General features: G+C 41.4%; 1 protein-coding gene across 1 annotated transcript; it reads right to left on the reverse strand.

Annotated features, from left to right (window-relative positions):
• Window positions 1-326: 326 nt before the first annotated feature.
• TMEM52B (transmembrane protein 52B) lies at window positions 327-18,945 on the reverse strand. The gene is made up of 6 exons (XM_089683103.1): window positions 18,809-18,945; window positions 14,834-14,898; window positions 9,440-9,483; window positions 8,571-8,609; window positions 4,515-4,684; window positions 327-722 (listed from the first exon to the last, which is right to left on the reverse strand). Exons 2-6 carry the CDS (start codon window positions 14,891-14,893, stop codon window positions 508-510), a joined length of 528 nt encoding a protein of 175 aa, XP_089539229.1. The 5' UTR covers window positions 14,894-14,898; window positions 18,809-18,945; the 3' UTR covers window positions 327-507.
• Window positions 18,946-24,035: the final 5,090 nt, after the last annotated feature.

Genomic DNA, 24,035 nt, shown 5'->3' on the forward strand with positions numbered 1-24,035 from the left:
GAGTTTTAATAAACCCCGCTGCACTGGAAGATTAGGGGGTGGAGGGCAATCAGAGGAGGAGGATTTCTGCTAAACCAGGACATTGTAGCACAAGGGACACATCCCACTAAAGGTAATCTCCCTTGTAGTGATTGAAGTTTTTTTTTGCTTTGCCTTAGGCTTTAAGACAGCTGCACAGTGAATGTTTTATACAGAGACCTTTTAACACAACTATTTACACTAAGCGACTGTGAATTCCTTCTGCAGGTCCAGCTTGACATTTCTACATTGAACAAAAAATGATAATCATATTTTAGCATTGCTAACAATTTCAAAACATTAAAAAATTGTGGGCAAAGGTTTTTTTAATTAAAACAGGATTTGAAGCTGATCAACCCAGGAGCGTTCCCATAGGCCCAAAGATACTTCCTGGTACTGAGTTGATAGATTGCTAGTACAGGCATGCTTTCTGACGTTTTTTTTTAAACCTTTTCTAGAAAAAAAGTTACAACTTCATTAAAGTGCCCTTTATGGCATGGGTATCTCATTTCTTTCTTCAGGAACAGGAGCTAGATTGCAAGGCTTTTGAGTACTGCGTGCGACTGTGAAGCGACTCATCCTCAAGGCCTCTTCATAACATGGTGGGGTTTCAGGTCCCACAGTCGTCAGCTGAGGTGGAGGACCATGGGAGTGTGACACGGCAAATATCCTGCGAGCAGCCGGGCCAAATACTGACTGCAAAGCTGTAAGCAAAAAGAGATAGAGTTTAAGAGAGGACGCTTTGGCACATTATCAATGTACTATCGATGGAATTTTATGGTAGTTTTAATTGTGCATTTTGTATGAAGATCTCTGCCAAAACCTGCATAAGCATATAGATTATTAGAAGGAGTCATTGAGGAGGTTAGCCAATTATTTATGAACGGTCATATAATATTGTATATTGCCCCACCTTTAACCTTTCCCTGCTGACATTGAATCTTAGTGATCTAAGACTCTAAAACCAAGCGGGAAGGGTATTGCCTAGTTTGAGATTAGCATTCAGGTTCAGTTGTTGGCAACCAGGGGCAGACTGACCATTTGGAAACTCGGGCACTGCCCATGAGATGCCCCTGGTACCTTTTTCATAGGCTTTTTGAGTTTGGGCAAGGATACAGGGGCCCCATGATCCCCTATTCCCCGGGGGCCCCATGAGTTGTCAGTCCGCCCCTGTTGGCAACACAAGATGACAAGCATGCTTAAAGCTGAGCACCTTGCCTTAAAGCAAAACAAAACCCTTGTATCCTTTTCAGCCAAGGAAGTTGCCATCTTAGCCTCTGTTTGAACTACAGTTGCCATGAATCTGCACATGTGCTCAGTTATGACTCCAGGCATTTGATGGTTTGACAGTTTAGTTGACAGCACAAGCAAATGTGACAATTAGCATTCTCAGCATGCCAGGAATGCAACTGTTTTTTTTTTTAAAAGTGAAATTGTTGGGTTTAGTTCCCCTTTAAAGCTGACTTCCAGCCTTTAACTTTTATTCCTACACTTGTAACAACTGTTCCTCTCCTGTGTTGAAGCTGATTACGCTCAATTTCCCACAATCTTACATCTCCATAATATAACTATGTGAAGTTGTAGCAGCTTTCTTGATCCCACCTTCATTTCCTGTATGACCAACTTCAATCGTCATCATTTCTATCTCCTCCTTAGCCGTATTCTCATTGCCCACCTCCCACAGCTATTGTATTTCTCCATCAATCATTTTGTTCCCTGGCATCCTTTCAGATATGCATGCTCAAAAAAACCTGAAAAATGAATCGACAGATTGCATTTCTGAAATATGCAGCACCCAGTGGTCAGCAGGGAGGAGCATGTACATTTGAAAGCATGCCAAGGATGTATTATTTCATTGTATAGATAGAAGGTTGCTGTAACATTTACAAAGGCTGGCAAAGACCATTAGACCACCCTTCTAAACTGCACATGCTCCTTTTCCCTTCAGTCCCACGCCACTCCAATTGGCCATCAGAAGCAAAGAGAAATACCAAGTACTTCCGGGGATAGAGGCATGTGATTCACTCCCACATGACAGTTCTGGAGCTTGGTGATTGGTAGCTCAGGTCACCAGAACTGTTACATAGGGACAAGAAGAGTCTTAGCCCTGTTTAAGTACATAATCACAACTTGGAACTTATACAGAGTAGGAACTAATACAGACTCGGCCACACAACATCATCAACTGCTAGAATGATGAAAGCCCAGAGGCTGCTGGCGTCCTAGCCAGGGGCGGACTGACCATTGGGAAATTCGGGCTCTGCCCAAGGGCGCGGGGCCAGTTGGGGGCCCCATGAGATGCCCATGTTACCTTTTTCATTGGCTTTTTTGAGTTTGGGCAAAGACACAGGGGCCCCATGATCCCCTATTGCCCGGGGGCCCCATGAGTTGTCAGTCCGCCCCTGGTCCTAGTAACCAATTAAGCTCAGCCACACAGCATCCTTGAGACCTTCACATGAAGCAGGACTTGAGACAAATTAATTTACTGTTCATGTTTCTGACTTGTACCTGAATTCTAACATTTACCATATGGTGGCACAGACACTTCTAAAGAGTATCTGCACCACTCTTTGGGCCTCATTTACACAGATGTATGAATTTATGCTTCAAATATGCTTCTGGCAAGTTCTGGCAGAAAAAATGCCTCTAATGTTTTGTATGTATGCGTGTTTATGCGTATATGTACATGCTTGTACACTTATGACGTTGCTCGTAAATGCATTTTGCTGTCCAGAATATTAATTTCTAATCCCTAAATGTATGTGACTTTAAATCAATAACAGCATAAATCAATATACAGAAATACAGTGAAGGAAATAAGTATTTGATCCCCTGCTGATTTTGAATGTTTGCCCACTCACAAAGAAATGATCAGTCTAAAAAGTACTAAGTCATGTTTTGTGAAGGGAATCAAATACTTATTTCCCTCATGAACATGCAAATCAGTGCATAATTTGTTAGACATGCATTTCTTTTGAATTTTTTGTTGCTATTCTGTCTCTCAGTGTTACAATACACCTACCATTCCATTTTTAGACTGATAATTTCTTTGTGAGTGGGCAAACATTCAAAATCAGCAGGGGATCAAATGCTTATTTCCTTCACTGTATATATAAAATCACCAGTATCTGTGATCATGTAAAATCCTGTTGCAGAAAAAAATCAATAAAAAGTCCACGTGAGTTCATTAATTAATCAATAAACTGTGTGGGTGCAAACAATCCCGAAAACAACTCTGGCATGTCTCCATGCATTGTGCTGTGTTTCCATCGCCTCATATAAAAAAGCCTCTTACCAAAACTTCAGACCTCAGTAGAATGGAAGTCAACCTGCACTTTGTTATTTCTACAGGACTGGATTGGTAATCAGACATGACTTTATTAACACATGTCCTTCCGGTTTACCAAAACCAATTAATATGCCAACAAACATATGCACAAGGTAAAAAGAGAGGAGAAGCTCATACTATAATATTTAAAATGGCAAATTTAGTAATAAAAGACAGATACTCATAAGCACCAGATAGAAACATGTGCAGTAACGCAGCTCGGCTCCAAACCGCTGGCATGCGTGATGATGTCACCACTATTGCTCTGTGGGAAAAGCGTCATTTTTTAATGCCCGTATGCATGACACCTTATGAATTCCAGGTATATGTTCTGCTCAGTACACAGCAAGGAGACGCATTTATCTGACACACCTGAAAGTGTCAGATGTTGAACATTCCACTGAAGGGACTGATAAGTACTATGAATATACTTTTACCACTTTAAAACACTATTATCCCAGGAGGACGTCATATGTCATATGTCACTGTCACAGAGTTCTCTGAATGGGAGAACTGCAACTACCGTCAGCCTTTGCAGCTGACTGCTTGTAGTTTTAAGTGGCCTATCAGAGAGCTGGTGATCACTCTAGGTAGTTCATTGATGCTTCCTGTCAATGTGTAACTGCCTGCCCATATGAGGTATGAGCAGACAGCTTACACTGACAGTCTGTAGGAGCCTTGCATTGCACCCACAATCTGCTGATCGCAGGTGCAATGCTTCACAAGCCCGTAATAAAAAAAAATAATAAATGCACTTTTTTAATCTTCAAAAAAGATGTGCATTTTTTTTTAAAGGTGAACTTATCCTTTAAGAAGACAATGTTTTGTATGTATGAACCCACCTTTTGATTACCAGTAGGAACCAGACCAAGGTTATTTGTATTCCTGAGCATCACTCCCAAGCTATACATTAATTACTGTCCTGATGTCCAGTAATTATTTACACACACTAGGTATTATGTATGCAATTATCAGAATCTGTTTAATGATATTTAATTTATTTATCCACATAATATGATTATATATATTCACAGTCATGCCTGCAGATTACAGTGCAATGTCTGCTTATGAATCACTAATGCCATGTCATCCCTCTACCTGCTGCTGCATACATAATGGCACTGCCTCATAGTAGAGCAAGGAGCAGATAATACACTACTTGACTCACAGGTCATGGTGCTCTGGATGGTGCTGTCGTGGTCAATGGCTATGACTGTGACTTCATAGGGTTGCTCTTCACCCCTCTCAGGGCTGCGCTGCTGTCTAAGATACCAGCACCGAAGGCAGGCACAGGTGATTCCAAACATGAGAAGCAGAACTCCAGCAGTGACAACAAGCCTGGGGTACAAGAAAAAGGAGAGTTAGTGAGAAAGTCCCCAGCACTTAAAGTGGAACTTCAGCTAACACAAGCTTTGAATAGACTAAAGAAATATCACAGACTTGGATTTATTGCTTTCTGTGACCCCATTAGGAAGATTCACCCCTTTTTGTCACTAGGTAAAAAGGGAGAGCTAATTAAATATATGGCAGGATTTATTGCAGCAGCAAGTGAGAGCAGGGGTGTAAATCATTTTCTTTTTCAGGGAGGTTTGCAGCCTTAGGGACCCAGAGGAAACAAAACTATGTGGTATGCCCAGCACGCCACAGAAAATTGTGCTTTTGGAGAGGGAAGGGCTTAAAAAGTGAGTGTATATGACACCAAGTGCAGGGGTCAGAAGTTCTTAAGACAAACTTCAGAGGTCAGGAGTGCATAACACAAAGAGAACCGGGGTCAGGAGTGGGTAACACACAGAGTGAAGGGGTCAGGCGTGTATAAGACACAGAGACCAAGGGGTCATGAGTGTATAAAACGTAGAGAGCAGGGGTTAAGAATGCATAATGTACCCAGTACAGGGGTCATGAGTGTATAAAACGCAGAGAGAAGGGGTCAAGAATGCATAATGTACCCAGTACAGGGGTCATGAGTAACACAAAGTGCAGTGGTCAGGAGTAAGTAACACTGAGAGTGCAGGGGTCAGGAGTGCACATCTTACAGAGGGGTCAGGAGTGCATAAGATACATAGTACAAGGTTCAGAAAAGTATAAAACACACGTCAGCAGACAGAGTACAACAAAAATTTGCCTCCCTCTTTAAGCCAAAATCCCTGCCCCCTCCACTACAGATTTCCTCCCACAGCAAAACTCTCTTCCCTCAGTACAGCTTCCCCCTCTCAGTACAGGTACCCCCCAGCATGGCTCCCTCCCTTAGTACAGCTCTCCTCGACTATTGCAGCTCTCCTCCCTCAGTAGAGCTCTCCTTCAGTACAGCTCTACCCCCTCAGTACAGCTTTTTACCTTAGTAGTGCTCCTTACCTCAGTACAGCTCCTTCTATTCCCCCACCTTCCCCTGCCTCCTCAGTGCAGCTCCTCTCCCCCTCCCAGTACAGCTCTTCTCCCACAGTACAAAGCCCCCGGTACAGCACAGCTTCCCCCCAAATATATCTCCCCAATACAGGTCTCCCCCCGCAGTATTGTTTGCCCCCACAATACAGCTCTCCCTCTCAGTACAGCTCCCCCCAGCCTAGCTACCTCCCTTAGTACAGCTCTCCTCCCCCATATAGCTCCCCCTCAATACAGCTCTACCTTCTCCGTACAGCTCCCTACCTCAGTACAGCTCCATCTATTCCCCCCACATCCCCTTCCTCCTCAGCACAGCTCCCCCCCCACCGCATAAAGCTCTTCTCCCTCAGTAACGCTTCCTACTTCTGTACAGTTCCATCTATTCCCCCAAATCCCTCTTGCCTCCTCAGCACAGCTCCATCTATTCCCCCATCTCCCCCCTGCCCCCTCAGTACAGCTTCTCCCCCCCCCCTCCTCCGCCACAGTACAGCTCTTCTCTCTCAGTACAGTACTGTCTCCTCAGTACAGCTCTCCCCCCCAGTACAGCTTTCCTCCCTCAGTACAGCTCTCCCCCCAGTACAGCTTTCCTCCCTCAGTATAGCTCTCCCCCATGACAACTCCCCGCTTCAGTACAACTCCACCAGCAAAATCTTGTTCCCTCATTGCAATTCTCGCCCAACACAGTTCTCCCCCATCATTACAGTTCCCCCCACCACTGCTCTCCCCCCTCCCAGTACAGCTCTACCTCCTCAGTACAACTCCCCCCAGTACAGCTCTGTCCCCTCAGTGCAGAGATCCCCCCAATACACCCCCCAGTACAGCTTTCTCCCCACAGTATACCTCTCCCGCATCACAGCTCTCCCCTCAGTACACCCCCCTTCAGTACATCTCCCCCAGTACAGCTCTGTCACCTAAGACCAGCTGTCCACCTTATTACAGTTCTCCCCAGCACAGATTTCCCCATCATTACAGCTACCCCCAGTACAGCCCCCCCCCCCCATTACAGCTCTCCCCCCTCAGTAGAACTATTCCCAGCACAGATCCCCCCAGTACAGTTCCCACTCCAAGTACAGGTCCACCCACTCAGTACAACTCTCCCCCCTCAGGACAGCTCTGCCCCTCAATACAGCTTCACCCATTCCTCAACCTCCCCCCCCCCCAGTACATCTCTCTTCCATAAGGCACACTTACCTGAGCAAGGGCAGTTCAGAGTAAGGGAAGTTCTCCCTCAGCTGTGGGTCATGTGAGTGGAGCCAGAGAGAAACAGCCTCTCTTTCTCTGAAGTGGTAGGGTGCATGCTCACTCCTGTTTCAGGTCCCCTTGTGCCTGTCAGCGCTAGCTGCTGAGAATAATCTGGGGGGGGGGGGAAGGTTTGAACACCCCCATCCCCCCTTATCTACACCACTGAGTAAGAGGAAGTATCCAACTGAGAACACTTGTTACAGTGACAGTGGGATTTTCCTTCCCTTTTTTTACTTTCTTTTTTCTGTGGGGCAGGATTTGAGAGAAATCTGCTCAGTGATAACACAGCAACTGAAACTTGAAAAATATTTTAATGTTGATTCACATTAAAGGCCAGTTCCCACCAGAACAAGAAGCAGGAAACCCATGTGTCAGTGTCAGTGGGTGTCAGTGTTAACTCAATGATACCCCAAATGCAAGTCGTAAATGCAGTGCATTCTCCCCAGTACAGCTTTTCCCCCACAGTATATCTCTCCCCCACCACAGCTCTCCCCTCAGTACAACCCCCCCCCCAGTACATCTCCCTCAGTCAGGGGCGGACCGACAACTCATGGGGCCTCCGGGCAATAGGGGATCATGGGACCCCTGTGTCTTTGCCCAAACTCAAAAAAGCATATGAAAAAGGTACCAGGGGCATCTCATGGGGCCCCCTACTGACCCTGGGCCCTCGGGCAGTGCCCGAGTTTCCAAATGGTCAGTCCACCCCTGCCCCCAGTACAGCTCTGTCACCTAAGAACAGCTGTCCACCTTATTACGGCTCTCCCCCAGCACAGATCTTCCCATCATTACAGCAACCCCCAGTACAGCTCCCCCCCCCCCCCCATTACAGCTCTCCCCCCTCAGTAGAACTATTCCCAGCACATTATTGTATTGTACATCGCAGGGTACAAAAGATGGTACAATACAATCTTTATATTCAATAAATAAAATTAAGCATATTAGTAAATCAACTCCTAAATAAGCACTTTAACTGCTTTTTGGTTTTATATGGAACCATTTACTTTTATACTCTTAGGGGTCTATTTTTAAACCATTCATTGCACAAATGTCAGAAAGATTCCTGTAAGCTGAACAAAATGTCACTGTATGTGTTCATCAATTCTATCTAGTGGCTGAATGTGGTATATTTTCTCATTGATGCATTTTAGGACATTATACTCCATATTGGCCACTAGATGGGGCTGATGATACAGGAATGAAAATATTTGAATACATACAGTGACATTTTGTTCAGCTTGCACAAATGCTTCTGACATTTTGATTGGAATGGTTTATAAGTAGAACCCAGGGGTGGACTGACAACTCATGGGGCCCCTGGGCAATAGGGGATCATGGGGCCCATGTGTCCTCGCCCACACCCAAAAAAGCCTATGAAAAAGCCAATGAAAGGTACCAGGGCCATTTCATGGGGCCCCCTACTGATCCCAGGCCCTCGGGCATTGCCCGAGTGCTTGAATGGTCAGTCCGCCCCGGTAGAACCCCTTATTCTTTTATACTCTTAAATTAGAATACATTTTACAAATGCCCTTTACAGGTCACTAACCAAAATGCAGATTTAATAACATTATTCCATAAACCATGATAAGTTATTTTAGGATCTTACCATATGTACCACTGATTTATCCATTCTGTCTTGGAGCAGCTGCAGCCAAGAGTAGAACAATTAGTTTAGATTTGCTTTAGAAGACATGGCACATGATGAACAGAATTAAAAGAGATCACTTCACCTACTGCACATGGAATCTTCTTCCTCTACAAAGGAACGTAATGCAAATACAAGAGAGTATACAAATGCATATAACACCTGGATTAGAATATATTATCATAAGGTCTGTCGTCTTTGCAACTTCATGTCTTTGGTTATACAGCCTGCAAATCACAAGTTATTTTTTTAAAGTAAACCCGCTGTGACAATAAAGTTAATGTGACTTACTAATAGGTAACTACAAGGTCAGCACATTCCCTAAGATGCATGCCCAGGGTCCCTCGAGAGCCCTAAAAACACAGAGTTTTATTATGCAAACGTTGACTCTTGCCAAGAAAGTCAAGCTGTGGCCCATCCCCACCTGTGCTTCACTATTGGTCAGTGAGCCCACCACTCTAAGGACAGTTTAAGCAAACATATGCGCGTGCAACTAACCATGCAAGTAATAAAGCAAGTTATTTAGGAATGGATTGCAACAGCATGTCCCATATTTGCATTGGAATTAATTTTCAATGACACCCCAATTCACAAACATGGAAAAAACAAACACAATTGGCTCTCAGCTTACAGTGACACGTTATAAAGTGACACATGTAATCTGCTCATCTTAAATCAGTTATTTCTTTTATTTTACTCCACATAGTAACAGCAGATAATTTTAATATGTTACCTGTTATTTGTATTATTTAGGGACAATTAAAATTCATTTTTTATTTAAACACTGGCATGATAGGATTGTTTGGTATAAATAACTGTAGGTTACTCACTGCTTTGAGTTCTCACAATCCGAATCGCATGATCCCTGACAAATCTGAGAAACAACCATAAGTAGTAGTTACATGTCAAGCATTAATTCTACAGCCAAACAAAATGCTGCATATATACTGTATGTGTAACATGTTACCGTATATGTTCACTTATGTCCAGATGTAATATGTTGTTGTGGGTAAGTCACAGGTCCACTTTAAAAAGATAGTTTTGCATTGGTCATACATTAAAACTGGATATTTGGCAGCATTGTCCCTGGTAATAACTGTGTCTTTGAATAATTCACAATAAGTATAGTAGCAATACACAACAAATGATATTTTACTGCCTATAACTATATTACTACAATGCAGTGTTCATGTAAACCTTCACCTTTGTGTGTTAGATTATGCAATTTATTGTAGACATCTGCTGCCCTCTATTGTCTGTATTTGTAAATAGCTGCTTGTTAATTACCACAGAGTTAGTTGGTTATAGACAAGTACTTCCTGTCCCTGCTAGCTGGGTTAGAAACACCAGAGGAAGGAACTGGAGAAAGAGCAAAAGGGAGAGAGAGAGAGAGGGGTAAGACTACATGTCCAGTCCATGGTAAAGCTGCTGCTGAATCCAGGCCAGAAGCAGGGATTATTAGGGATGTGCTCCAAAGTTTAACCTCCATGGTCTGATTATGTCAGTATTTCTGTGCTCAAAGTGGTACATTGTTTTTAATGGAAATATATTGTTTTTTTTTATAGTAGGCCTGTAATTCTTAGGAATAACTCACTGAAATCTGTCCGAACAAGAGTCTAGTAAACATCCCGGGTATGATAAAATTTGAAACACAAAATCATAAATTATAATATAATAAAAAATCATAAACAATAATAATATAACAATAAATTTAATTCAATAATGTAATCAAACCAAAAACACTGAAATTTGAAATAAAGCGCCAAGTTCGCACATCACTGAGCTCAGTCGCAAAATCGTTTTCAGTGTCTGATGACAAATTTCCCCACAAATCATTATCACTCAATTCTTCAAGTGGTTCTAATTTACTATCGCCGTTCTTTAGCTGGTCTAAAATCGCTTTTGACCTAAAGGGACACTTTTAGGATGCCATGGACGTTTTTCAGTTTCCAGGCAAAAAGAGCAGTAAAAATGCAGGCAGGGCACAGCACAAAGCTCTAGGGACAAAATGTATGTGAAATGGTTTGATACAGTAATGTAATACTATCAGATTTAATGTATTTAGTGATTGTCAAATTTTTTAAATTCCCGTCGGTTCCGTCCCGACACTCACAGGGAACGGAACCCGAAAGATGGATGCCGGCATCGGCCAGAGGACATGGCTGGGAACGCTGCATGGGGGACATCGCGGGAGCGCAGGACAAGGTAAGTGCTGGAGGGATCCCAGTGCAATGCTGCAGGGTAATCCCGAGTGTAGCTCAGGGTTACCGCTTCTGGTACTGAAAGTTAACCCTGAGCTACACTCGGGAATACCGCCAGGGGGGTTAATAGTTTACTATTGTTGACCATAGCTTCTGAGTATACATAATATATAAAGACTAGTGACAGATGTATATCTGTTCCCTTGATGTTATCTCACATGCACTATACCAGACATCTAACCCTTTGATACGGTGTGCGTGTGTAGTGGTCATCTTACTGTACATTAGTAGCTGAAGTTGTCTACTGCAATAGAGTTTATATACAACTCTTCTTATTTTAGTTAACCCTGTCTATTCTGGCCAGGGATTTTATAGGTAGTTTTAGCTCAAGGTAAATAACCAGCATAGACTAGAGCCTGGTTAGGCATTTGATGGCCACTTTTGTAGTTTGAGGTCCAGTTGTATGGCAAATGAGAATCTCTTAGGGACTAAGAGGCAGAGTAGATATGCTAACTGAGTTCCACAGTTTCTGCTGGCAAGAAACTATGTTACAGGCTGGTTAGACAACAGTTGGAGGATCTCGCCATCACTGTTGATCTTATCCAGGGGCGGACTGACCATTTGGAAATTCGGGCACTGCCTAAAGGACCCGGGGTCAGTAGGGGGCCCCATGAGATGCCCCTGGTACCTTTTTCATAGGCTTTTTTGAGTTTGGGCAAGGACACAGGGGCCCCATGATCCCCTATTGCCCGGGGGCCCCATGAGTTGTCAGTCCGCCCCTGATCTTGTCTTCAGGTTTCTGCTGTCAAGGCAGATGCTGCATGGTAATCATCCTCAGAGGCCCCTCCAACTGCACTTTGCTGCAACATTCATCTGGAGGTATCTTTATTAATTACTATATAAATGCATATGTGGTCACAATTCCACCAGGACTGTCGTTGAACTCTTTGTTGATATTAACTGTTTGTATATTGTATGTATGTATGTATTATTATTATTAATAATAATAATAATAATAATAATAATAATAATCTTTTATTATATCAAGCTTGTTTTATTTCCATACTGGTGTGCATCTAAATGCTTGTGGCTAATGTTGTATGTTGGCGGCAGTGATTCCTCTGCTTTCAACTACTTTGATTGTATTACTGGTAAATTTCCCAGGAAGGGAATCCCCTCTGCTATTTACCTACAGGTTTAGCACACTATCCTGTTTGGGAAGGGCCATTTCTCATAAGCCCCCAAAAGAGGGCTACATTATCAAAAACTGTCCATCCCACATACTGTTCATGAATACATAATTCTGTTTGCTCTGCTATGCCTACTAAAGCTCTGTATGTATAGTACTCCTACTTCAGCAGTAACATTGTTCCTCTTTAACCAGTTGCAGACTTTGGGCGTTCTGTACACACCTAAAAAATGTATTAATTGTACACAGGTCATTCTAACCTGTTGCCTGGACCCCCATCCCAGTACACAGCAATTCAGCTCTGATTAATCACAGCTGCATTGCCGAGAACACAGAGAACGTCCCAGCAACTAGAGCTGTAAAAAAAACAAAAAACAGTCTGACGATGTTTATCAACAATATTGCTCAGCCACAAATACAGAATGATACAAAGAAATATTGTTTCGTTTTGTATCTTTCCGTTTATTCATCTACAGATCAAAGGGATGAACTTCCATCTGCAAATGAAGTCAGTTAAAGCAGCCTGACAAGTAAAATTAGTGTTTTTTTTTTATATTAAATGTTCCTCTGTTTAACCCCTTATTAACCCTTAGTTTACTCTAATCAGCCCTAGTTAAATCCTTATTCTCCTTCTCTATTCAATTAGAATTTTCCTGCTGATTTTCCTTTTTGTTTCTATTTTATTAATAATATTTTAAACTTTTTTTGTTTTTGTTTGTTTTGTTCATTAATATTTTTCCACCTTATATTTACACATATCACATTAAAAAAAGTGCAAAATTTAAAAAAAACAAACACTTTATTTAATTTGTAAATAACTTTGCAATGCTTTGTACCAGAATAATAATTTTAATGTCTTTCTAAACAGGACAAAATTACAAAATAAAATGCACACTGTTTATGCGTGGCAACACTAGTGTGCTTTGTTTAGTTTTGTTATGTGTAAGTGTTGTAATTGTCTTAGCCCTGGTTCACATCTGTGTGGTCGCGTGAGCCGCGATTTGCACGGGCACGAGAGCTCATTCATTTGAATGGACTCTCGTGCCCTGGGACACACAGGGAAGAAGTCCCTGCACTACTTTGGTAATTGCAAACCGAGGTTCCCAGTACAGTTGCGATTTCCAGTGTGGGCAGCTTGCCATTAGAATTAATGACACCCGACAAAGTGTACCACATTCCTCTGTGCGAGTGGTGCAGCCAGGGGCGTATTTACCACAAGGCAAACAAGGCATTTTCCTAGGGTGGCATTTTTCAGGGGGGCAGTGCTGCCCCCCTAAAGAAGGGATGGAAGAAGAGGCACACACAGCATGGGGACCAGGTGGGATCTGAGAGAGGCTGCAGGCTGCTTGATGGTGTATGCAGAGCCTAACTCTTGTTCCCGGGGATGTCTGGAGCTGTGAAGGTGAGTGTCTTTTCTTTCACTGGGGTGGGTGGGGGGGGTTTCCAGTGTATGGGGGGGCTGGTGGTAGTGGAAGGTTCTCTCCTTTGGTGGGGGGCTGGGGTGTTGTTGGTCAATGCCAGGCACTCTTCATGGGGGAGGGGGGTTTTGGTCGGTGTCAGGGTCTCTCCGTGGGGGGGAGAGGGAGATGATTTTTGTGTTGCCTAGGGCAGCAGGAAACCTAAATACACCACTGGGTGCAGCTGCAGGTATTTGTGCTAGTCCCGCAGCGGCACCACCTGCACAGATGTGAACCAGGGGTAAGGCAGTGTTTCTCAACCTTTTTTCTGTCAAGGCACCCTTTGAAATTCTGCACAATTTTGAGGCACACCACTCTAAAATTAAAAAAACTATTGCAAGGAAGGATTTTATGTTATCTGGTTTAAATATTAGGTGGCAATGTTGCTAGTACTTGGCATTAATAATCAGCAATGGCATTGTGAATTTGAAATCAATTTCTACAGTGTTTCTATTTGATGTACAGCTCTGTGTATCACACGTGACAAAGCAGGGGCGGACTGACAACTCATGGGGCCCCCGGGCAATAGGGGATCATGGGGCCCCTGTGTCCTTGCCCAAACTCAAAAAAGCCTATGAAAAAGGTACCAGGGGTCTCATGGGGCCCCCTACTGACCCCAGGCCCTGGGGCAGTGCCCGAGTTTCCAAATGGTCAGTCCGCCCCTGTGACAAAGTAACTTCAAGACATTTAGAAAAACCCTTAGTATGGAGATGGCAAGTCAAATTCTTAGTTTTGCCCCTACCATAGTAGAAACCATTTTCACTTAGCTTTGTGCAATGCAGTGAGAACCAGCGTGCAGCAAATGAAGCCAGAGCAGCTGTGAAAGTATAAAAGCAGGAGGGGTAATAATAACTGCAAGGCAACTAGCATTTTAACTAGGAGATCACCAGTGACAGAACCCTTATGGCAGGTTTCCTTTTTAAATCATACTTTATCTCTCTTCTCTTATTATTGCCAAAAATATGGGGGCTGCTATTGCTGACCCCCCCCCCCTTGATAACATTAGTTGCAGTCTGCCTGTGGTATTAATATTTTCTGCTTCACTGATCTGCTAGTGCAGCAAGTGACATCAGAGATTATCTGATGATCAGAAGTCCTCATCTGTACAAGATCAAACTCAAAATGTACTGAAGCCATTGGATCTGTATGGCGGCCAAGCAAATAGCAGAGGTAAGATGTGGCAGGCTACAGATTTCCTTCAGTAGAGGTTTTTTCATTGTTATATAAGGTTCACTGCTGGCATAACTTAACATTTGTGTGCTTTGTAATGTATGTGTTCCAAAAGCTGCAATAGTGTAATAGTATTATGGTTTTGTATTTGCCAGTTACACACGAATAAGGTTCCCAGTGTGAATATTATTCTGTGTTAAATGTTACCAAATAGAATCCAGTGACCACAGACAATGCAATATGTCCTCTCATGTTACTGCGCCACATCCAACCTGAGTGAGAAAACATATGTTTAAAAGATATCATCAGTGTGTGTTTTTTTCTTAGATCTGTTATATAATAATGCAGTTGCATAGTTACATAGTCTGGCTAAAAAAAGACAAAAGTCCATCCAGTTCAACCATTAAAAAAAAAAAAAAGTTATAATCCTATACCCACAGTTGATCCAGAGGAAGGCCAATAAACCCAAAAAAGCATGATCCAATTTGCTCCTGCAGGGAGAAAAGGTCCTTCCTGATCCCCCGAGAGGCAATCAGATATTCCCTGGATCAACTTTACCTGTAAATGAAAAGTTGATTTCTCGGTATGAGCTGTACCGAAAATAATGCTAAAGTGATCATAACTTTTCTCCATTAACTTACATATGTTGTTCAAATTTGACACTTTAGTAGAGCAATGCTTTCTCTTTAATAGCACTTCTTTTTCATCGCCGGTAAATATTGGATTCCAAGTAGAAGCAACATGACGTCATTTAGTTATTGATGGATGGGTGCAGGATGTCTGACACCCACAGATGTATACAGAATGTATATGGAGAGGACACCAATGACAAGATCAATATGTACAGATGGATAAAGAAGTGTAAAGAAGGGGAGACCATCACTGAAGACAAACCACGCAGTGGGAGACCATCAGCTGCAACCACTGAGACAAATCATCAGTGTGTGGAACTCAGCGAGGGCACGTTGATTCTGCTTGGAATCCATTATTTACCTACAATGAAAAAGAAAAGTTACTATATAAGAGTTACCATACCAATACTGTATATGAAATTTGAACAAACTATGTTAAGTTATGTTAATAAAAAAGTAATATCCACTTTTGTATTACTTTTGTTACACCCCCTTTATATTAAAACAACTAGGAACACCTAAATGAAAACTGCAACAGTAACCAATATTTCAGTGTTCTCTGAATGTTGTAGAGTTAAAGCGGTTTTGAAGGCAATTTTTCAAATGTGCAATTAAACCATGGCAACATCTAATGATTGTGTAGTATTATGTTCAGCAGACTGTGTTCTTCTATTGCTGTGACTTAGATGACGTTCAGAGCACATTTTATGCCCAATTCATGCAAAACTCCATGTAATCCCAAGGGGTTCACATACTTTTTCTTGCAACTGTAGCACCAACAGTTTACGAGCGCTTAAAGGCAATTTTTGAAATGAAAACAATAAACATGTTATAAGCACTTTCTCTGTGCAATGGTATATACCTCCTCTTCTGCACCCTCCCCACCCCACAGGCAATGTTGGCACCTCCTCTTCTGCATCTGCCTCCATTGCAAGCACTTGCTATGGGGGCAGGTGTGTGGGCTCGCTCCTGATCTGGACTGTGTGCATCTATTGACAAACACACAGCATGGCTTGTCTGAAACCCTGCTGTCTGCTTATAGGATCTGACTGACAGCAGAAAGAACCAATGACTTCCTCTGCTCTCAGCCAAGCTTGTGAGAGTGGGGAAAGAGGAGAGAAAACAGGCAGGCTGGCACAGCACTGGAGTTATACAAAACTCAAGTAAGTATTTTTTTTTTGGGGGGGGGGGGGGAGAAGGGCACAGCAGATGCATTAAGATAAAAAAAGATTTACCTTTAGAAGAACATTATAACTTTCTGGGCAAAGTGACAGAGCGTCTTTAAAGCTTACCCCAATTTCACAATGTTTACTCGTTGCTCCTAATGCTGTTGCAGATTTCCCTGTGTGAGCCCCATGTTAGATAGTTTCGATGCTTACACAAGTTTGCTGATGTCATCCCCCCACCCAGTGTCACATAATGGTGGTCATGCCTGGCCAAAAGCCACTGAGACCCGAACTCTACATCATAGAGAAAGGTCACATGCTCCCCAATTTGGGAAGCAATGAGTATTTGGTATCCAAACATTTTTTCCATATCTTCTCATAGCTTTAAAATCTCTGCAGTTATTTTCCCAGGTCTGCACACTTGTCGTGGCCCTCATTATGAACTATTCCTCTTGAATTTTTAGTTTAATTTATACTATAAAAAGAGAGGTAGGGGCACCCAGTAAGGCAGGAGCATTAAAACTCCAATGCTGGTAGAGGCAAAGTCAGGAAGGAGATGTTGCTGCAGGGGATCCCAAAAGGATATCTTGCTGCGGGGATCCCAAAAAATAAAATATGCCAGTGGTTGTCTACCAGTTATTGTAAATACAGCAAAATATCATGGGTTGCATTTAATATAATACAAAGGACGGTGACACGCAGTAACCTAAAACAATTATTCATAGAAGTTAGTTTTCTTTTTCTGTCCACTGAGGTGACATTTAAAGTGTATCAAACTTAAATAATAATAATAATATTAATATACTGCTGTTTACCAGTACTTAGATGTGAGGACTACATTAGTTTTAATTTTTCAGGCTATGATCGGCAAGTACAAAAATACCTGTTGATCTTGCCAGAAATACAGTGTTCCTCTCACTTCCTGTGAGCTGAAAAGAAAATGCAAGTATCCTTTACTTTCATGTGTAAACTACAATTCCCATCAATCCACCATGTAATGGAGAACGAAGACAGTCATGTTTGAAGTCCAAATGAAAGACTTTTACAGTGCCACCATTGCCCATGCACCCTTCTATATTGACTGTGGGCTACAGTGTGGGACAGATGGTTTAATGTCTATAGTCCTGCCTGTGTGACAACCATAGCACATCTATAGATACAATTAAGAAATGAGTGTAGGCTTGGAGGGACAAGAAGTGTGTGATTTGAAGGATCATCAGGTGAAAATAAAGGTAAAAAAGCTTGAAAAAATGGTGCCATCACATCTAAAAACTGGTAAGCTGCAATATACTACTTTTTTTTTCTTAAATACGCTTTAAAATGCATTGCTAGTTAATGGATTAGTGTTCAGTGCAGAAACTGTGGGTCAGTTTGATAACAGTACCAAAGTCACAATGGGATTGACTTACTAAAACTAGAGAGTGCAAAGCTGGTACAGCTGCTCATGGTAGCCAATCATCCTCTAACTTCAGCTTATCCAGTTAAGCTTTAACAAAAAACCTGGAAGCTGATTGGTTTCTGTATTGAGCTGCACCAGATTTTGCACTTTCAAGTTTTAGTAAATCAACCCCAATGTGTTGTGATGCCTACAGTTGCCCTTCACCACCCCTACACAACGCACACCAGTGTTCATTCATTATTGAGTGCAGGCTGTTGTGAATTAACTCCTACTGACATAAAAGGCTGGCACTGGGGGCCATCACATCTAAAAACTGGTAAGCTGCAATATATAAAATTTTTTCTTTTCTTGTTTGTTTGTTTGTTTAAATACGCTGTAAAATACATTGCTAGTTAATAGACTCATGTTCAGTGCAGAAACTGTGGGTCAGTTTGATAACAGTACCAAATTCACAATGGGTTTGATTTACTAAAACTAGAGAGTGCAAAATTTTGTACAGCTTTTCATTGTAGCCAATCAGCCACTAACTTCAGCTTATCCAATTAAGCTTTAACAAAAAACCTGGAAGCTGATTGGTTTCTGTATTGAGCTGCACCAGATTTTACACTTTCAAGTTTTAGTAAATCAGCCCCAATGTGTTGTGAATTGTGATGCCTATAGATGCCCTTCATCACCTCTACACAATGCACACCAGTGTGCATTCATTATTGAGCGCAGGCTGTTGTGAATTAACTCTTACTGACACAAAAGGCTGGCACTGGGGGCCAGTACAACATGGCAAAGTCAACATTGCCATTAGACCCCCACTTTTTAATACGAGATGAAAAAAACATTTAAAGGCCCTTTACGTATCTGATACTCATATACGTTGCATGGGTTTCTTAATTATATGAGCAGGTCATTGACTGACAAAATAGAACAGAGTTAAATAGAACTCACAATTGATATAGTATGTGTACATAATAAACTGTTCATTTCTTCTCACCTATAGTCTTTGGCTCTGTCTTTTCTTGAAGCCCTTCCAGAAGATCCTCCTCTTACTACTTCATTTTGGATAAAGATGGTGAGCAGATCCTCAATGTCCTGATTTTGGACTATTAGTGAACAGCTACTTAACTTCTAAGTCACTTTTTTATGGTGTATGGGAGGGCTCAGGTGATGGCATTCCAATAAGGTGGCAGTAGGGTGGGTTAGTCTTGGTTTAGACTTTTAGAAGTCATCGTCCTTACCAGTTTGTTGTAAACAATAAAAAACATATGCCCATTGTTAACCTATTCATTCTCTAGCAGTCACATATTAAGAATTTGCTACTTTGAAAAACAACTAAATGTATCGCTAGTTCTGTTGGTCTGTTTTAGAGAGGCAGCCATGCAAACACATTTGTAATTGTTTTGCTTTACTTGGGCATTTTAATGTGTGTTTTACATGTTCCTTCATGTAAGCAAGAGCCCTGAGGGGATTGCAGTGACTGATATCCAATGGAAAGAGAGAGCAGCTTATAGTTACAAATGTTAATATTAACAGAGGGCACATTAAAATCACTAATGTGGAACCACTATGGATTTGTAAAAAAGGAGGAAGAAGTCATAAAGGTCAACGAGGAGCATGATTAAGGTCAGTGTAATATCTATGATGTTTTATAAAACAAAAAGTAGAGAGATGAACAGAATTAGATGAATCATGTTTTTATCTGAAGAATGCATAAACAAAATGTAACTGTGAAACGCATGCCCTGCTAACAAATTTATAAATTATTTCAGATGTTAACTTACTATTTAAAAGAAGTTTAGATAATGGCACATTAATATTGAATCAGAGAACACAGAGCCCGGAAATGCTCCCCAAAATGGCAGACAGACTTAAAGGCAGAGACAGTGCTGTTGACCTTTGCTGCTGCAGGTTTCAGGTCAGAGAGGGTTTTCAACAGAGTTGTGAGTGACAAGCACAGAGAGCTTGGACTGCCTTACTTTCTATATCATCCTCTTACCCTTTATATAGCAAGGCCACTTAACTAATGTACTATTTTTTATTTTGCATTGGCTAAGGTCACTCACAGCTGTACCTCGCTCCCATTGCATGAGGCTGCCAATAGCTTGCCTAGCAGCCCTCCAGAGGGCAAACGTTTTGTCCCCTATTCAGCTGGAAGTTCAAGTTTGGTAAACATTTTCTTGAATTCACCGAATTAAAATTTTGGGTGATTTCTCACCACTAATGCAGGGTAGTCAGCTACCAGGTTTTTTGAAATGCTTACCAGTCCCTGCCATGTTATGGCTCAACATTTGGTTGCCTCCCCACAATGTAACAAAATGCTGCACATCCTGTATCATGAGGTGTTAATCAGAGAGGTACTCATTGTGGTTGACTTAGTAAAACTGGGGAGTTGCATAGTCTGCATAGGAACCATTCAGCTTCCAGTTTATTTTTATCAATAGTTGATTGAACAAATTATAGCTGATTGGCTATTATGCATATTTGCACCAGATTTTGCACTTTCCAGTCTTAGTAAATCAACTCCACTGATGGTACATTGCTTCTGTTGTAGCAATTGCCAATGTTGTGCTCCAATGTGTGGGGTGTCACAGATCAGACAGTTGGCAGGCAGCCGATGTTTGTAATGCATTTCTGCCAAGCGGTGTCCAAGTATTAATGCCTAAAGTTCTTACAAACCTTCCTCGCCTGACAAAGGCAACCCGGGTCTGAAGAAGGAGCCTATTGAGCATGCTCCGAAATGCATTACCGCCCCTTTCACCTGCTACATCTGACTCTGCTCTCCAAGCTTCATTTTTGATGCACAGGCACATCCTGGACTCTATTTCCTGATCCTATGGGCATAGCTTGCTGCTGGACAGCTGGATGTCCCACCTGGATCCAATTACCACACGATGAGTCTTTTTAACCGTTTATCTTAGGCGCCTTCTTCTCTTTTTCTTGTTACTGCATTAGAGCCTTGCTTCCACTCTAAGAAGAGCTGCCTCGGTGTTACTGCTTCCATCCTTCCATCCCTGACATCCATCTGGCACCTTTATCCTACAGCTACAGAGGTTGGGCTCCAACAAGCGTGCCCTATATAATATACATTTTCAAAAAGTACTTTTGGAACTCTGAACTGTGAATTGTAGAGCAACTAAATCTCCTTACACAGACTGTCAGTTCTCCCTAAACTACTCCAACATACAATGACTAATGGCCGCTGGGAACTGACACTTTTATAGTGAGGGGACTGGTACCTTACAAAGCCACTAATATTGGTCATACTAACCATGCTAACCACAGTTGAATTTGCAGGCAGGACAATAGGGGACCTTTAAAATTTGTTCTGGCAAATTTCTGCATACGTAGTAGGTACTGAAAACCTTGAAACCTTTCCCTGGATTTGCCACAAACCCACCAAAACTGAACCTCAACCCTAAATCATATGAAGTGATCCTTTTTTTTTCCTTGCTACTAGTAGTTTGGGCTTAGATTGTTGAGCTCCAGACAAACACCAAAATATATAATTGATATGCATAAGCTGCACTTACAGACAAACATACATTTTACCTTCCGAAGGATTTGATTTTCTGTTCATCCATTCCTGACATTAGAACAGACCTGTCATACAGTGCATCCAACATGATGACCTGACTTTTTGTTGCTGTAGGTATGCAACACAGCTATGTCTCCTCCATGCCTCCATGCTGTGATTAAACAGTGAAGGTACAGCAACAGACTGGTGAGGTGACCTTTTGCTGTAAATGATTTTCTCATCAACAGATCTGCATTCAGAACATTTGATTGGTTGCAAGCAGTAAACTTTCCTCTCCCTTTCTGAGGGCTAATGTACTCATAGGTTTCAAGCTACCAAAATAAAAAAATAAAATTCAAACAATAGTTGCATTTACATTTTGTTACAAAAACATATCTGAATTGATTGGTATATTTATACATCTGCCTGGGGATTAGCTTGGAAAACGTGGCCTCCCATTCCACTGCACCAACTGGTAACTCTACCATCTCCCAGCCCTAAAGATTGATTCAAGAAGTCGTGCATAAATTATCGTTCATCAAGTGTGGTCATCTATCATGCATCCATTAAGTGTGGCCATCTATAATAAAGCCATATAGGAATCAATGTTGTTGGACTCAGGAGCAGTTATGGGAACACTACAATGTCTCTCTGTGTAACGCCAATTAATCTATATTAAGCCAATAAAGTGTTTATTTTTATCAACGATAAAGCACTATGCACTTTTCTCTATTTACACGATCCGTGTGAGGAATGCTTAAAGGGCTAGATCAAGGAAAGATCTGAGGAGGGAGAGATCCATATGACCATTCAGGCTTACATAGTAGCCCTCTATCTGCAACCTTCACCTGCATCACCTCAGGCTGATTGGAAGGAGAGCGCACAAATATTTCATCCCTGCTGAACTCTGCACCAAGTTTGTTTTGCGTTTTTGCACAAAATTCATTGTATTTTTACCTTTTATTTATTTTTCCTCATTTTTCAATTTTTATTTTTGATATTTATTTATTAATTGGATTATTTATTTAATCATCAAAGTACCCAAATTTGAATAATTTTGCACAGATTTTTTATATATTTTTTTTTTATTATCACCAATTTGGATATATATTTTTTCAGTTCATTTATTCAATATTATTAACACATGTTTGAGTATTGATTGGTATTACAATCATGTATGGTTACACATAACAGATCATGCAGCTATTAGAGATTTAATGCAAATACAGTTTTTATACTATATACAGGTAATAGGTCTTGATAAAGCGCGACATCTACATTTTCTTCATTTGTATGTGCTGCTAATATTACCATCCCTGAAGATTGTTTTTTCTGTCACTGCTCCAGATACAACTTCGTAAATAGCTCCAAAAATCAATAGGATTCGATATGTTCCAGGGGGAGGGGGAAAGGAAAGGAGAAAGAGGAAGAGAGAAGGAAAAGATGGTGGGAGAAAGAGAGAACGAAAAGATGGTGGGAGAAAGAGAGAGTGGAAGACACAGAGGATGAGAGATGGAGAGTAGGCATAGACAGAGAAAGATTTAGAGTCCACTGAGCATAATACAAACAAGTAGGCTGACAGCATATCTACATTTAATGAATCAAACTGACTCCAGGAAAATGTTTGAAGGAAGAGACATTTATTTAAATGAAGCATTAGGTCAGTATTTGTTTGTAACAGAATCTATTACTTGGAGGTTGGTGATCAATCATGTCAAATGTTTCTAGGTATTAGAATGAGAACATGCTTATTAGGCTTGCCTGTCCATATGTAATTCCACACTTTAGCACAATTTCAGTAAGGTGATCCATATACTCTCATTTCTGCCAGTGTTCTTACTTAACCACTTCAATACGGGCACTTTCCCTCTCTTCCTGCTCAGGCCAATGTTAATCTATCACTTTCACAATCTAAATAAATAAATTGTGCAGTCATGCAACACTGTACCCATATTAAATTTTTATCATTTTTTCCACACAAATAAAGATTTCTTTTTGTGGTATTTAATCACCACTGGATTTTTTATTTTTTGCTAAATAAATCAAAAAAGACTGAAAAATGTGAGAATAAAATGTGTTTTTCTTTGTTTCTGTTATAAAATTTAGCAAATAATTTTTCTTTATAAACTTAGGCCAAATGTACAGTATACTAATTCTATGTAGATGTGCACCTAATATTGCACTTTCCAGGTTTAGTAAATAAACCCCACCCTGCCTAGAGCAATACAGTGTTACCATAGTAACATTGTACTAGTCTTGGGAAGTAATCAGGATTTTTTTTGATTGCTTACACCAGTGAATTTCACTGCTATAAGCAACCATTCTTACTAAATGAAATTGATTCATTCAGTGTTTACTATTGTGATTATCTGTGATTGGCCACAGCTAATCACAAGGTAGAGATGAGCTGTGATTGGTCCTGTAGGTAGCATGTGATCACATAATAGATGGCATGAATGAATGCCATATTGACCGTGCTTATGCTTATCAGACAATGTTTTCCCAGACACTGTATATCAGGGGTCCTCAAACTTTTTAAACAGGGGGCCAGTTCAATGTCCCTCAGACCGTTGGAGGGCCGGACTATAGTTTTTGAAAAAAAAAACCTATGAACAAATGCGGACACAGTACAGGAGATGACTGCGGACATACAACGGCGGCGGGAATACTGGGCCAGCCGCTCCATAAGACGCACAGACATTTTCCC

Source organism: Staurois parvus, unplaced genomic scaffold (genome assembly GCF_062004578.1).
Source record: "Staurois parvus isolate SC_StPar_1 unplaced genomic scaffold, SC_StPar_1.0 ptg000303l, whole genome shotgun sequence".
NCBI classification, from domain to species: Eukaryota; Metazoa; Chordata; class Amphibia; order Anura; family Ranidae; genus Staurois; species Staurois parvus.

Excerpts from the sequence above, each read along its gene's own strand:
- TMEM52B (XM_089683103.1), bottom strand. The coding sequence starts at position 14,893 with ATGTGGCGCAGTAACATGAGAGGACATATTGCATTGTCTGTGGTCACT. Across the intron at positions 9,484-14,833 it reads TGGTCACTGGATTCTATTTG|ATTTGTCAGGGATCATGCGA; the intron begins GTAACATTTAAC and ends GTTGTTTCTCAG. Across the intron at positions 4,685-8,570 it reads ATAAATCAGTGGTACATATG|GCTTGTTGTCACTGCTGGAG; the intron begins GTAAGATCCTAA and ends CTTGTACCCCAG.